Source organism: Centruroides vittatus, unplaced genomic scaffold, assembly GCF_030686945.1.
Source record: "Centruroides vittatus isolate TY-2023 unplaced genomic scaffold, ASM3068694v2 contig_986, whole genome shotgun sequence".
In the NCBI taxonomy this organism is placed as follows: domain Eukaryota; kingdom Metazoa; phylum Arthropoda; class Arachnida; order Scorpiones; family Buthidae; genus Centruroides; species Centruroides vittatus.
In genome coordinates this window covers 1,574,930-1,591,326 of record NW_027122655.1, presented here as the reverse complement: position 1 = coordinate 1,591,326, position 16,397 = coordinate 1,574,930, and the positions used below count along the sequence as shown (strand labels likewise).

Here is a 16,397-nt window from a genome sequence, read left to right as displayed (position 1 = left end):
TTCGTCCGGACGTTTATCACGTTTAGATGGCAAAACATGCATTTTACTTTTCTGGCTATGTTGTATATATCAGAGGGAAACCTGGAACATTTTTGCATTTTTGGACTCGGGAACCTTGAAACGTCCAGAAATGAAAAAAAAAACTTCGAAGTTTTTTTTCCTGTACGTATGGATATGGTATGTGGATTGGGCGCGATTCTGTTCACTCAATTTGATGCTTAATAATTCCCATGACTTTTGTCGGAAGTTTCTGAAATTTTGCAGGGAGGTTTTTATATTAGAGAGATCGATGCTATTAAATTTTCGTAGTTAAAGGTCGAGGGGTTGGTGGAACATATCTCGAGTAGGGTCTAAGGAACTTTATAAATGTTAACGAGTAAAATGTTCATTATTTTTTTATAAAATTCGTCTCTGCCCTCAAAATTACCCCTTTTTTCAGTTTATAATAACTAGGCTCATATTAACCAAAGTTTTTAATAACAAAATTTCATTAATGGTGCCACATACAAATTTATTTAAGTTTAATAATATGAAATTTAATTTTTAATTAAAACCTCATAACAGCCAGGAAAGTTACACAATGTACTGCTGGATTTTTTAAATAGGTTATTTAACAACTCTTACTAGTCAAGACACTACCGGTACAGAAGTAAAATTTTAATGTATAGTGGAGTCGATCCATACGATGATGATTCGAATTTGTTCTTAGAGGATAGTAGTTCGTGGCCGAAGATAGAATATGGTGACACCATGTCTTAATAGCCAAATTTTTAACTCTTAACCGCACAAAAGCATATAGATTCTTAACAGGGGAGCCGCGGCCCCCTGGGGTGCCATAAGAACTTTGCCGGGGAGCCGCCAAATTATGCAAAATTTCCTTCAGAATATAATAAAAAGAAAATTGATGTATAACCGAATATCGTATTGGAAAGTGAAATACTGTAAGAAAGATGAAGTTTCCCTATTTAGTTTTTTTTATTTATTTCTTATTTCTTTCTACATACAACTTTGTTAGTACAGAAGAAATAAACGCAAATATGCGGACGGCCGGATGGCCGAGCAGTAATTGACTTCTTTTATTCCAAAGCAATTCTAAGAAACTATTAATGTCTGGAATTTTAAAAATAATCAGGAAAAATAGTAGGCTTAGTAGTAGGCGTTAAAAATTTAAATATTTTTGCAAAAGATATGCAAAATCTTTACGACAAGTTGTGGGTGTTTTAGTTTTAGTTTAGTTTTAGCATCGACTTTGGATCGATTTAGCGACATGTTTTTTATTTTATTTTTTGTTAAAAATCAATGAGTTTTCATGTTTAATTGTGAAGTTTGAATGTTATTTAAATAGATAATGAAATAATAAAGTTATGGTTTACATTTATTATATAAAAAAAATAAAGCAATAATAAAAAAATCAATTTATTATAGATAATTTAACAAATATAAATTATTATTAAAAAAATGGGGGTCACAAAAAACATTATGAAATATTTGGTGGGCCGCGAGTATAAAAAGGTTAAGAACCACTGATATAGATCATTTAAAGCTCAATTTTGTAGCAAGTGACTGGGTCGATCCAAAGATTTTGGTAAAAAGTCGTGTCGTTGTACTGACTAAAAATGCACATTTTATGATAGTTTTATTGATCACTTTTAAGTGCTATGCGGTAATTTTTTTTTTGTTTTTGTAATTGTCGAATTTGTTTTATTCTGTTTTCAAATTTACTTACACCGTATTTCTTCATTAGGTGAAGCACTCAAAGTTTACGCTTCCCTCCGTTTAAAGTGTCGTGTATCGGGTGAAGTTAAAAGGGAATGGAAATGTCACAAATAATGGCGCCGGACAAAAATGCATGCCTCGATATGCACGGTAATCATTTTGAGCATCCTCTTATGTGAGAATAATGTCATATGCAAGTACTGATGTTCATGTTTTCAATAAAGCTTATTTTCCGTGCACCGGATGTGACTTCATACATTTTCTTTTACATTTTTCTCGAAAACTATGGGTCAAGAGATGTGGTTTTTGGGTATATTTTTATATACTCCGAGCAAGGGTTCTCGCTCTGCAGAGTTTATGCGGTCTTGCGGTTATACACTATACTTTAATATAGCCTACCGTATTATTTAAAACACGATTACATCTGCTAACTTAATACAAGTGGAGAAGCGGCCGGATGGCCGAGCGGTCAAGGTTAGCAGCCTACCGCCCTGGGGGACCCGTAATTAATAGTAATAAGTTAAATCTTTCTACATTAATTAAAATTTGACTTCTAACAAAGTCAAACTTTTTGAAATAATTTTTTCTTAAATAATTGGAAATAAGGATTTTTCCAAGTTAATTTTTCTTAAAAGCGTTTGAGAAGTCTTCACTCTTTCCAGAAAATTATATGGAATTAAATGTTTAAAATAACTTTTATCACAAAAGGCTATTTTTATGAAAAAATAGATCTCCACAAATTAATTTATTGATATTACACGGAGATTTTTGTTATTTTTCTCGCCAAAATAATAAATCAAGTTTTACCACGTAAAAATTACCTCTTTGGGAATTACTGTAAGATACTCTCCACTGTCCGGTTCGTGAATATTTTCGTCGTACCGTCGTTCGTCATCCGAACTTGAATTGTTTGACTCCTGAAAATAAAAAAAAACCACGTAATGGGTTAAATTAACCGATGATACAAAAATGTATAACCAGAATTTCGACAACAACGCCATAAATGTAATGAAGTATCATTACATTTATTGCGTGCCGACTTTTTAAGACAGAAAATAACAATAACGAGCAATTATTCATTGTGATATCGTAACAATGCCGGGCTGCAATTTTTTGTATATTTTTAATTTAAAATATATGCTTTCCATCTTAAATTAGTAGTGTCTTGCCCCTGTACTGTACATCATTAGAAATAGAGTCGTGTGGATTATCTAACTAACTCCTTTCGAGGGAAAATGTTTGAATTGAAATAACGCGACTTCCGGTATGCACCAGAAGTTCTTATATAGTTAATCGGGGCCTCCTGACTCCATCTTTCCATATCTGGTGTCGGCTTTCGTCTATCTAACACCGTCCTCGAGATTAAGGAAATACAAACTGACGACAATGAAAATTTATAGGTTACATTTTTTTTTTTTTCAAATTGCAGCCTAAAATTATTAGGCTGCAATTTGAAAATTTGCATTTTTGCAATTAGCCTAAAATTATTAGGCTTTCAATCGTCAGAGATGGATTCCTTAAATCTGTAATATTTTGTCATCGTGTCAGTTTTTTTTTAATCAAAAACCTAAATTTTATCCAATAAGATGTCACCTATTGCCGTTTCGGTAGATTTTTACTCGCCCAAACGAGACTCAAATTAATGGAGGAAAAACCAACAGAATTTAACACTAGAATGAAGCTAAAGAATGCAGGGAAAAGCGTATACAGTACTTTATTAAACAAAAGTAAAAACAACTACTGTATTTACAAAGATAAATGTAATAAATTTTTCAAAATAATTTAAAGAAAACAATTTAATTTGAAATTAAGTTATTATGACGTCGACATTAACAAAAATTAATGGTGTTGTTATATTTATGGAGTAACAATCATGAACGCATGAGGAAATTGTCCATAATATTAACCTAAAAAAACGCTGTGACTATTCTACCCTATCTTCGTATCAGATTGTCTTTTTTTCTTTTTTTTCTCCATCCGCAGTAACGTCTTAAGCTTATTCGCTTGTGTTGACAGAGTAGGTAACCGCGAACAAAAATATATGTAAATAGATATGTAGAAATAAAAATTTATTTCGTTAAATAAATTTCACCACGACTTATTATAAAAGAATTAAATCTGCAGAGACTACATTTCCCTAAACAGGAAATGACGTCACGTTTATAAATATTTTGTATTATAAGTTTTAAACGTGAGGAACAATAATAGTGCTAATGATACGGTAAAATAATAAAATAACTTTGTTACACATTAAAAAATAAAAAACTAAATAAAAGTGCAATGGGTCGAATGAACCTTTGTCATTGCCAAGCATCCTATTCATTCGGCTATAGTAATTATCAATACAAGGACAAGTGAATCTTACAAATAATTTTAAGCGAAATAATCAATTTTCAAAAAGTGGGTCCAATTATTTGGACTAGGAACTGTTTGTGATTAGGACTGCGCGTTCGCCAAGTTTCGTTCGAATCGTGTGGCCCGAACGTGTGGCCGTCTCCTTGTTAGTGACAAGAGAGAAAAAACACTATTCTGAGCTACGGGTGAACGTCCCAAATTTCAGCAAACATCTCTGGTCGGTGTCATAATGCAGCATTGAATTAAACATCAATGTCGACCTGAGTTAGATCTTGAATTATTCCTAGAGGTAGGTAAAAGATCGATCGGAAAGTTAAGAGAGGAAATCGGGACCAATTCGGATGTCTGAATTGAAGGACGAATCCTTTAAAAAACCCTGTCTCGAGAATATGAGGTTTTTTTCCCACCAAAAAGATCCATGCCTTGTCGAAAAATGAGTTCTTTGCACTCTTAAGGATCCTTCGCCAACCAATTGTTCTACCCTCAAAGGGCTGGAGAGTCTGTGTGTCATCCACTCCATCTTTTGACTAGTGAAAGGCTGTAACTTTTACTCCTCAAGAACCGTCACTTATAATCTTCATCATTTCAGGTGTTCGACCGATAGTAATGTCACCCGTCGCACTTCGGTGTTTGAAAATTTGCATAGAAGGAAGTGCATTGAAGACATTCACTGGACCATCGGGCCTACTGACGACCACCACATTTGCCTGATGATAAAGATCACGGTTTAGTGGCCCGTATTTTTGGAAAACTGACTGTTTAGTGAGGCTTCGGGTTGAACACAGACTCTTAATTTGAAAGTGTATATAGATACATCAAGGATGATGTACGTACAGTACCGATAAGAAACGGTTTTTGTGAAGAAATGGAGTCTTGCCTCAGTGCTCATTCCACCCACATATGACCTCTGATCCCTCTCGTCATTCTGAGTGACAAATCTCTTTATCTACGAGTGTCGTGTTTCCATGTTCGAATATTGAGGCCGTGACTAACATTTTCATCCAATGCTTTTAGAGAGAAAATTGAAGTAATCGTTTTTTTTTGCTAACACTACAAACGTGCTCCTTTATTCTCTTTTTCATCACCCTTATCTATTCAAAAAGTTCGATATTTATTACAGTAGGTTTATTTCTGGACTCTGTTCCTCGTCACCTCATTCTTCCTTTCTTTATCATTTCTCCACACAACTGTTTTCTAAGGATGTTTGGTTCATCCTGCAAAAACTTTCACTTAGCATAAATGTGGTCAGAAGATACCTTTCAAATAAAATGAAGATATAACTTTACATCAATGTCTAAAAAATTAGAAAAGTTTATACCACAATGTATGACTCTGACTTTCTAGAAAACACAATGGAGAGTGTCTTTTAACCTTAACCTTAGCTTCATTCCAATTAACTACTGATCCTTCAGTTTGTGCCACTCTAGATAAGTAAAGGACACTGCAGTACGGCCTTATGTCATACATAAGTTTTTTAAGTCTTTTATTCAAGCTCCTGTTGGTGACTCCTATGTATTCTTTATTAAGATCCAACTGATCATTTTTGTATGGTATTTTATAGACCCCAGAGCATTCATCACCTTTGATGCTATCCTTGTTGTTCCTAAGTGCACTGTAAATGGTGGGTGCCCAGTATCTAGATCAACTTTGTGTTCCTACAGTTGGCTACTTCCTTCATTATAGTGGACAATCCTTCTCTGTAAGTGAATTTAGTGATTTCTCTGTTTGAATTCCCTTTTGGTTTCTTTTTGTTAGGTATTAGGTAAGATTTTATTAAGTTTTCAACTATTGTTGTTCTAAATCAGCAGTTCCCAACCTTTTTTTGACCAGGGACCACTTTGATTTCATTGTTGTTAGCAGGGACCACAATGTTTAAAAAAGTAAACTGTGTCAATCTAAGAATAAACTTTAATCAAAACTTTAACAGAAGTAATCGTTAAACTCAAGAGTAACATGCTTTAACAGTACTATTATAATAGAAAACATAACATTTTTAGTAAAAATTAAATTCAATTTGTATCAATGTGGGAATAATAATTTAAAATGAATGAAAGTTCTAAATCTTTCGCGGACCATATTTTTGCTCTTGCGGACCACTGGTTGGGAACCACTGTTCTAAATCCTAAGGTTGTTGCAATGGCCCTAATTCTATCCAACTCTTGCATTCTGTCAAATATGTTGGAGCAATAAGCAAATGACCTTCTAATAAGGGCCCTAAATGCTGATAGTTTGTAAGTGGGCAGATCATTAGATGTGGAGGGAATGTATAGTGGGTCATGTGTGGGTTTAATGTATACTCTTGTGGATAAGGAACCTTTTTTAAATTTAATGTTGATATCCAAAAAATGCACCTCTGTTGTGCTAAGCTGGTCTAGTTTTAGCATTAAGCCATGGTTATTAGAATTCATTTCATTCAAAAAGTGTTGTGTTTTTCTGTCATTTTTCCATAAAATAAGTACGTCGTCTACGTATCGTTTGTACAAAATTATTTCATCCTTAAAAGTTCTAATTATACAGCATACGCTCATCCCATATAAATATATTTATGGTATAGATATATAGTTTTATTGCATTTTATGTTAGTTTACTTTCTTCAATTTAATATTTAGTTGATCTATGCATTTATTTAATTTTATTTATATGTTTGTATTTAAACGGATTGTTCGAACTGTTTTAGAAATTTGAATTTTTGTTTTGTGTAAATATTCGAACCTAGAACCTGTGCGAAGAAACATTCCAACAGTTTAAATTACCTGGTGATGACCTGTTGAGCAGGTAGAAAATGTTTGTAACATAGTAATGAATACTAATTCTTGGAGACATAAGGTGTTTGAGTCAAAATATTCTAAACTTTGAGTGTTTATTGAAGTATTGAAATATTAAAAACTCATTAAAAGATTCCTGCAAACAAACCAAAATCCCAGATTTTCTTAATAATGAGCATTAAACATGTTAAAATAATTGTCTACCTTAGAAGTGTATAATATGTTGTATTTTAGAAATAAATAATTATAGTTCAGATTATCCGTGCCACCTCTCCCCACCATTAGCCCGAATAATCGAGAGTTTACTGTATTTGATAATGCAAACTTTGCAAATGATAAAATCTTTGTCCATTTGGTAATGATATTATTTAGGCATCGTGAAAAATGTCTTTATTTGATAAAACTATAAAATTTTTTTAAGTTATTAAACTAGCAATTTACGAATTTGACATCATTGTAAATTGACGATGCCAATCCATGGAAGCTGAAATAATTTACGGCAAACTAAAATTTAATATGTTCATTATTGTTTTTTTGCATCAAATTACAAAAAACAAGCATAAAATATGCATTTTCAGTAATCCACGAGAATTTATCATCATTTGAAAGAAGACAAAATGAAGAAATTAAAGATGCAATCGTAGTTTGTGATGCAATTCTGATAATTTCACAATTTGATAATAAAAACTGGTGTCTGAAAAGCATCACACGATCTAACTCATTCATTTCACTTTTTTGAGGCAACTTCTGAGGGATTATGCAGACTCAAACACATATATGCAATATTGACCTGTCAACAAAGAACTCTGTCATATTTAAAATGAATTTATTTTGTATTTGATATTTTTGGGCTGCAATTTTCAAAAATTAGAGACTTGTAAATTCCCACTGGCATCCACCTGTCTGTCTTTCTTTACTCTTGAGAACAGAGCGAGATAGATGAAAGTCGAGACCAGATATAGAAATTTTAGCGGCTGGAGGCTTGATGAATTATATAGGAACTTCTGATTTGAACCAGAAGTCATGTTATTTCAATTCAAAAATTTTCTCCTGAACAGAGTAAGATAATGATCGACATGACTCTATTGTTAACAGGAAAAGTATGACGTACAGTTTGTTTTGTTAAGTTACTGCAACACAACACTCAGAGATCTACCTAGGGGGATGCCTTCCGGGAGATCTTTTTAAGGGTAGCTGACTCCTATTCGGGTGTTACAGATGTGGAGAAAACCCAGAAAACTCCACGTGGATAGCATGTCCTGGCAGGACAGGCAAACGCACAACCGAACTCCCAGTGTTCAGGGAATGGAACCGCTTGGCCACTGGTTGGCCAGTATGACACTACCAAAATTCAGAGCATTGTGACGATGTCACAATAAATAATAGCTCGTTCTTATTAATTTTTCATCTTAATATATTTATGCTCTTGCACATGTGACCTGCTATGTAAATTTGCATTTTTCTAACGTTTATAATTTCAAATTTGCTTTATGTTCCACTGTAGAACCTGAAGATGGCCATTACACATGGTCGAAAACGTTTGTTCTGTTAATATACGTTCCATTTTTGACTGAATTTAAAGATTTTTGGAATTAATTTAAAAGGAAATTGCTTGATTGTTTATAATTTTCAAGCCAAAATTAATTTTCAGAAAAATTCTGCTTTCAAGTAACTATAACAACAAATGAAACTATTCATTCTTCAAGGGTTGAATGTATACAGCCAATATTAACATGATGTCGTTGGAACTTATTTGAGGACAGCAACAGTAAATGCTACTTTCCTATTTAAGTTTTGTTTTGACTTTAAATGAAATAAAAATATTTTTAGTCATCTTTTTAAATATTCATTAAATTTTTTAAGATAAACCATTTACATCTTTTATAACTAACTTGCCTAGCATACATAAACAAAAGGTAAATACACAGAGCGTTCTAAAAAATCAAAGTGTCAAAATGCTTAAATTTATCTAAACTTGAAGGATCTCTCCCCCACATAATCCTTATCATTTCTCCTCCCTCCTCCTTATTTCAGTCTCTTATAGTTTTAATATAGCTTAAGGCATTGTGGATTCATGCACTAAACGTTTGTTGTGATAATTTCAATTGTAATGGGAATTACAAACACCTGTTTTACGTGGCAACTTTGACTGGATCTCTTTGTCAGCCCTAACATAATATACCTCACATTATTGTATTTTATGAGTACCAGTAGCAATTTGTCATATACGAATCTACATTATATAAAAACACATTATATCAGAGTTGACTGTACAAATTTTCCTTATTTTCTGTTTGTGAATTTTGAGCAGTTAAAAAATAACATGCAAAATGCAAACACCAGTAAAAAATAAGGAGGAAAAATCTAAACTAAATCTAAAAAATAAAAACTATTTTGCTTGCAATGGTAGAAAAATTTTATTCAAACATGTATTTATTTAAATTTAAATATAATTATATTATAATCATTTGTTCTTCTAGTATCTGATGAAGTCATAAATTGAAATCAATTGAAAGTATTCAAATAGATATTTTCATTTTATTTAAAATTGTGGAAAAGAAGTTTATCACGATTTCTTTGTTCCTGATTATGAAAAATTTATGTAGCCAAAGAAAAGCACCAATATCAATAAGCAGCACAGAAATGAAATTGTTAATGACTTTTTCATAATGATAGACCATTAAAAAATTATTAGTAATTTGTTTACAATGCATTGTAAAGAAATTACTGAAGCAAACAAATCAAATTATTGCAATGGTTTTATTTGTCCACTTCAATAGTTTGTGTAAATATTGAAATGTGGACAAAAGGAATGAAAACAGACAAATAAAATATAAAAATAAATAAAATAAACAAATCTTCAATATAACAATATAAATGCACAAATTAGAACTAAAAACACACAATATCTTTTCTAGAGGTCAGTGTAAATATTTAAATAAACATTTTGGATATTGTTTATATACATCTTCAGATCTAATAGAATTGTCTTCAGGATCTGGAGATGGATATAAATAATATCCAAAAGCATTTATCTCAATATTTATGAAAAAGATATGGTAATATAATTTTTTTTTTTCTAGTTTTAATTTCTGAACTATAAGTAATGGGGTTATGCTCTGAAGAGCAGTATATGAATAACACTAATATAATTACAAATTTTTTAAATATAAAAAGCAAAAATTGACAAAATCACAATGTAATGTAGTTCAAAACGATGATAATGTTAAAAACTAACATGATAATGTGAAAAAATTGTTTAAAAGATTTGATATTAACTAAATATGGCTGATGAGACTTATATAAAAGTAGAAAATGGATTTATTTCTGTTTCCAATTAAGAATTTTGAAACAGAATTAGTAAGAAAAATAAGTCTTAAGAATTACAGCAAATAATTTATTTAACTTAAAAGAATTAGAATAATAGTATGGTTTTCACAATTTCATTACAGACTGAAAATTATGGGCAAGACAATGGTAAGTGAGAAAATGCAAACAAAATTTCAAACACATCATACCATCATTGTAGATTCTGCTTTGTCACCGGTCAGGTCCCATTCGAAATCTCGAGAAGAGTAATTCCTAAGAGGAGTCATCTCAATGACGTCGGAGTCATCTAGGTGACGTACGTTTGCTATTAAATTGTTATTAAGGAAAATCTAAGATTAGAAGGTTAGGAATAATTAATTGATTATTGGCTAAATTAATTGACATATAAATTCTTTTTTAAAAATAATGTTAGTGCTAAGACTTTATTTATTTCATTCTTAACAAATGCAGTTTACAATTTTTGCTGTAATTCTTGTATCGCCATAAAAAAATTATAAATTTAATTTTTTTTAAAGAGTATTTCAGTTCTTTCCATTGGAAACAGTTTCTCTTCAACTTAAATGAATTTATGTGAATGCAAGTAAAATTTCTATAATTTACTTTGTCAAAATATTTTTATAAACTCACATGCAAAACAGAAATATTCACTCCCTTTATGAAAACTTATAAAAATTAATCAAATCTTGAACTAAAGTTTGAAATTAATCAACAGGAAAAGTTTTCACAATTTTTATATTTCTTACCATTCATTCTTTTATAATTAATCTATATAAACTCCAAGATCTCAAAGATTGTTCCATTTCTGTGAATTCTTCATATTCAACATCTTGTTATCATTTTACCGTAAAATTTGGACATGAGCCATACCAGTGCAACTCTCTTTTCATGTCACATGGAACTTGCTTCCTAAAATTATTACTTGTTGAAAAATTCAGTTTTTAAAGTGACAGGGATTAGTATCTGAAAGAGTTTCGTTTCATTTATATGACACCACCAAATCAATATCATGAATCTGAAATAATTAACGGATACATTCCAGTATATATCAGACCCAGTCACAAGTGATGCACCAGTGAATGATGTAATAAGCTTCTGTTGGAGTGTTTCACATCCTGACAAGAAGACAGCAGAAGCAAGTTGTATTAAACTAACATTTGCAGAGTTATTTTCTCAAATGATCTTTACACAAGTACAGATAAATAATAATAATAGTGACAGGATTATTATTATTTTGCCCTCAAATGATTACTAATAGTTGTATAAATGCAAATTAGATAATATAACAACACAAACTACCTACATATTTATTTGTTATTTGTAGTCCAATAAATAAGTTTCTAAATCTAGTTTCTAAATTTAAGTTGGTATAAAAATAAAATATATCATATACATATATATTTTAAATTTTGCCATACGTCTGAACCTGCTGCCTCCAGGAAATGTCTGACTACTGTGTTATGACAGCTTTTGTGATTCACCTTCTGCAATTTTGAAACATTTAGAGGTGAAACCTCAAACAACTTGCTTTTGTTGTCTATTTAGACATAAAACAAACTTTTGATTCACTAATCCTGAGTACTCTTTTTGAAATTTTAAATACGAAATTTGGTCATGACCCAGTTTTTATTTAATGGCTTAATAACTACATTCTGCTTCATATCAGTGTGTTAAAATTGGAGATTTTTCTTTTAACTTAGAAATTTTGTTCCTCTCTATGTCATTCAACATGGCTCAGAGCCTTTAATACATGCAATGAAATATACAGCACTAACAAATGTTTTAGTAGTTTAAATTCTAATGTGATTGCTTACACCAATGACATAAATCCAATTAATAACAACCCTATCTAATTACAAATAAAATTAAATATCCTAGCTGAGACTTAAGAAAAACTGAAATTAATCATTAATAGGCATAACAATAATCTGTTTTTCTTTATCTCAAAATCCTCTTACTCTAGACTTTTTTACTGAAAAACAGTTGTTTTTCTTATGTTAAATCAACCTCTGATCAAATTAAACATTGTTTGGGAGTAATCTTTGAGGCCAAACTCACTTTTCACATACATATAAAAAAGTTAAGGGGTTAGCAATTCAATGTGGCATGCTTTGGCAGTTCTGTAGGCCAATTTCTTCTAAGGCAATTTTATGCTCTCTTTTCTTTATTAATTTTCAGTCTTTAATTGATTATTAATTCCCAGTTTGGTCTTCTGCTGCTCCATCCTTGATAAACATAGTAACTAAGTGCACCAATTAAAACCTTGACAATCCAGTAAATAGTTTAATATAAATTCGACAGACATTTTCGATCTTACACAAGAGCTGCTTCAAGTCAACAAAATTCTAAACTGGAATGCACAAAACTAATTTCAAACTTTTCAAAATATTGGAATTAAAACCTATACAAATATAAGAAATAAATATATCATAAAAATAGTATTAACTAATTTATGTTGATATTGTCCAGTTTTTCATAAAAATATTGCCAAGCATATGTAATGCTTTTTTCATCTTTAAAGTTAATGTAACTGCCTGTCAGATCATCTTTATAGCTAAAACTTTTAAAGACCTGATGTCATCGGTTTGTCAGGACTGTTTAATTAATACGGCATTCTGGAGGTCAGCATGCGCATTACTCTCTATGGCATAAATGGACTGGGCGGTGGTGTGCTGGGCTGGCGGAAGGCAGAAAGCAAGATAAGCAAGGCACAAGGGCACTGATTCAAGAGGGGCACCAAGATGGTACAAAATTAAGAATACATTTTTATTACGTTATGAATAATAATTAATGCAACTTGATTCATTATTTCTACAAAATAAGGAAATGTAAATATATTAAAATAAATAATCACATTTTCAAATGCAATTTGTCGATTACAATTTCCTAGTTTGCTTTCTCTTTGATATTCTCAGTTGTGTCTTCTTCAGAAATCATAAGTTTTTTGGAACCATAAAAGAAAATTATAATTTTTTTTGCACTATCTATTAAACATTAGACTATCTTAAAAAAGCACATTACCTCATTTATGTTAAAACCACTTTTGAATACTTGAAGGGAAAGTTGCATAAATGCTCTTCAACCACTGAGACATCAAGCAGGAGATATATATGATGCTTTGTTTGAAATATTCTCTGATGACAATTTTGATCAAGAAAGTAAACATGAAGCTCAGATATTATGTACAAAATGAAAAGATTATCAGTTTCTAGGCTCTCTTGTTTTATGATATGACATATTACATTCTTAGTCAATTCATTGTTAGTCAAATGTTGCAAAATCCTCAAACAAATGCTTTGATAGCCATTAATTTGATGCTTTGATAGTTAATAATGATATTTAAAGAAATTAAATGAATATGCTTTATTTCGAATAAATGTAAAAAATCTGACTGAAAAAAAAGATCAGGTGATAAACAGAAAGGATGATTGAAAAAGACAGAAATCATATGATACATTATGTGCCAGATGATTTCTCTTACGTGCCACTTTGGGCACGCGTGCCATAGGGTCGCCATCCCTGATCTAGAAGGTTTAGAAGGAAAGCCACATGTCAAAACTAATAATGTAGTGAGAAACAGAAGTAAGATATTTTATTATTATGAACATTGAGATGAAGGACCCAAATACCTAAAGATAAATTCAGAGTAAACTTCTTTTTCACAGTATTGGATATGACAATTGCATCTCTTGATGAGGGATTTGTGCAAATGGAAACCCACAACAAACAGTTTGAATTTTTGTCAAATATAAACAAATGTGGTAAAGCTGATTTAGAAAAACTTAAAAAAAAATGTTTTGATCTACAAATTCATTTGAGTGACAATGATAGTAAAGACATAAATGAAGAGGAATTGTATGAAGAACTTTATCTGTTTAAAAATTCATTTTCAAGTGAATTAACTCAACTTAAAAATCCACTTGATGCTCTAACTTAAATTCATGAAAATGATTTGACCATTTTGTTCCCAAATTTGAGCATATAATTAAGATTATTACTAACTCTTCCTACATGTGTAGCTAATGGGGAGAGATCATTTTTGAAGTTAAAAATTATAAAAAAATTACTTACATTCAACTGTGGCCGTCAGCCATATATATATATATATATATATGTATATATTAAAACATGTATATTTGTATATAGTCATAATTTTATGCTATTTCTGTGATTTCTTCTATTTTTTTCTTCCATCCTTTTCTGGAACTTTCTAGGACGACAGTTATTGCCTTTGGGTAGGATTAGCCATTCCACAAACAGGAAGAGAACAATAGGAGATAAGGTGACTGGGTGAAAAACGACCGGCAAATTGATCAGTTTTCGACTGGAGATCGAAGGGGTTAGATGCATTGTTAAGAAGGTCGAAGGGAGATCACGATGAGAAGATCAAGAGGACAAAAAAAGTTAAGAAAGAAAGTATGAAAGGAACTTCGTATCGGCGAAAGGCCCGAAGACGTCTTTAAGAACCTCAGAGAACTGTCTAGTTTCGTATGGGGAAAGAATCGTACCTAGACACTGGATTGGAAAGAGAATTCGATACTCAAGAATCTTGAGATCAGCAAAGGAATCATTGAGATGGCAGGAATAATAACCTCCAAAAGAACTCCTACTCCAAGAGCATATCGGCACAGACAAGAGAACAAATCCCGGGTGACTGTAAACTTCCATTCCTCCTCATTCCTCACTTTCCTATCTCTATTTTCACTTCCTTAGGTTAAGTTAGTTTTAAAGTAGTTTTAACAATTAGTTAAGTAAGGTTCATGTACACAGTTGGGCTAAAAAGATTGTTACATAACCATTTCGTGTGTAAATTATATTCCCGACCTGTATGAAAACCCAACAAGAAACCCTATGCAAGGCACCTCGAATCTTGTAAAGTTTACAAGAACAGTTGGAATTCCTTAAAATCAAACCCATTCGTCATGAATAAAGAAAGGATTGTGTAATATAGAGAGTTTTCATGTGTCTTTTCTTTTGTTTGTACGTTTTTTTCGCAGACAACATGTGGTCATTTGTTATGTGACGTTATGTCACATAATGAATGACCACACAACAATATCACAAGATTGGATAGTAAATTTGTCAGTGATAACTATAGAGAATGACATATGCAATATACTAAATGCTGATGATATTGTATCTAAGTTTAGTTCTGTAAAAGCTCAGAAAGTAAATTTATAATTATGTGATAGTAATTTTTTTCATTGTTATCTTTAGTAGAACATTAAAATACTTATAAAATCACACAGAATTTGTTTTCTCTTATTGAGGGAGGGGTGTCAATTACTGTTTTGATAAGGGCACTGATGACCTTCCTCTGGCTCTGATGATGTTTTTTATTCATTATATTGTAACGATGTTCTTGTAACCTTTTGCATATGAAAGCTTAGTGGACCCAATGTATACCAGACCTTTTTGGAATATGTTGTCCCTCACTGGTACGTTGCACATCCCTGGAGCTCTATGTTTGTCAGTCTTGTCTTTTCTGTTAAAATAAATGGAAGCATATAACTTTGTAACACTTAATTCATTTAATAAACATGAATAAAAACAACATTATCTTTTATCTAGTTAATATCACTGATATGTTGTTTTAAAATTAAAAAAAAAAGCTATGTTGAGTTTTTTAAAGATAAAAGGATGTCCAAAGAGGCACAAATGGCTATGCAGAGGAGTGTTATGGTTCCTGCATATGAGATGAGTGTGTGACATAACAAGAAGAGACTATGTGAGAAATGAACAAGTGCTGGAAGAGTATGAGGGTGAAAGAGAATGTGGTTAAAAAGGTGAGAAAATTGACCATGTTGAGAGAATGAAAGGAGAAGAACTGTTGAAGAGAGTATACAGTACATGGAAAAGGTGGATGGGAAGCACAATAGGGGAAGGCTGAGAAAGTCTTGGTTGGAACAATTGAATGAGTATCTGAAAGAACATAAGGTGTTGAGTCAAAAAGAGAATGTGAGTAAGTGTGCTAGAAGAGGCATAAGTATGCCTGAAGCAAAGGAGATGTGTCTGGACAGGAAGGTGTGGAGAAAGCTTGTAAGATTGTAGTCTGTTTGCTCACCCTTTTTGGATTATAAACACGAAGATATGTATGTATGCTATGTTAATAGTTATTTGGAATACACCTTAGCTTAGTACAGTGATGTACACATGCAAACACATTTCTGTATTGTCTTCAATAATGCACATTTGAAGACATCTTGGGTGTATGGTAATGTAATTAGTTTTACC

General features: G+C 31.6%; 1 protein-coding gene across 7 annotated transcripts in view; it reads right to left on the bottom strand.

Moving 5' to 3' along the window:
* The window catches only part of LOC136985988 (axotactin-like), a 219,451-nt gene that overhangs the window by 1,490 nt on the left and 201,564 nt on the right, over positions 1 to 16,397 (bottom strand). For 3 of the 7 annotated variants that reach the window (XM_067283412.1, XM_067283411.1, XM_067283416.1), the window contains 2 exons: positions 10,355 to 10,470; positions 2,538 to 2,633 (listed from right to left, as the gene is read on the bottom strand). In XM_067283412.1, the coding sequence (XP_067139513.1) occupies positions 2,538 to 2,633; positions 10,355 to 10,470 (212 nt within the window). Of the gene's footprint in view, positions 1 to 2,535; positions 2,634 to 10,354; positions 10,471 to 15,574; positions 15,649 to 16,397 lie in introns of those variants that run through there. The other 4 variants (XR_010882413.1, XR_010882412.1, XM_067283415.1 and 1 more) reach the window with 3 other exon arrangements.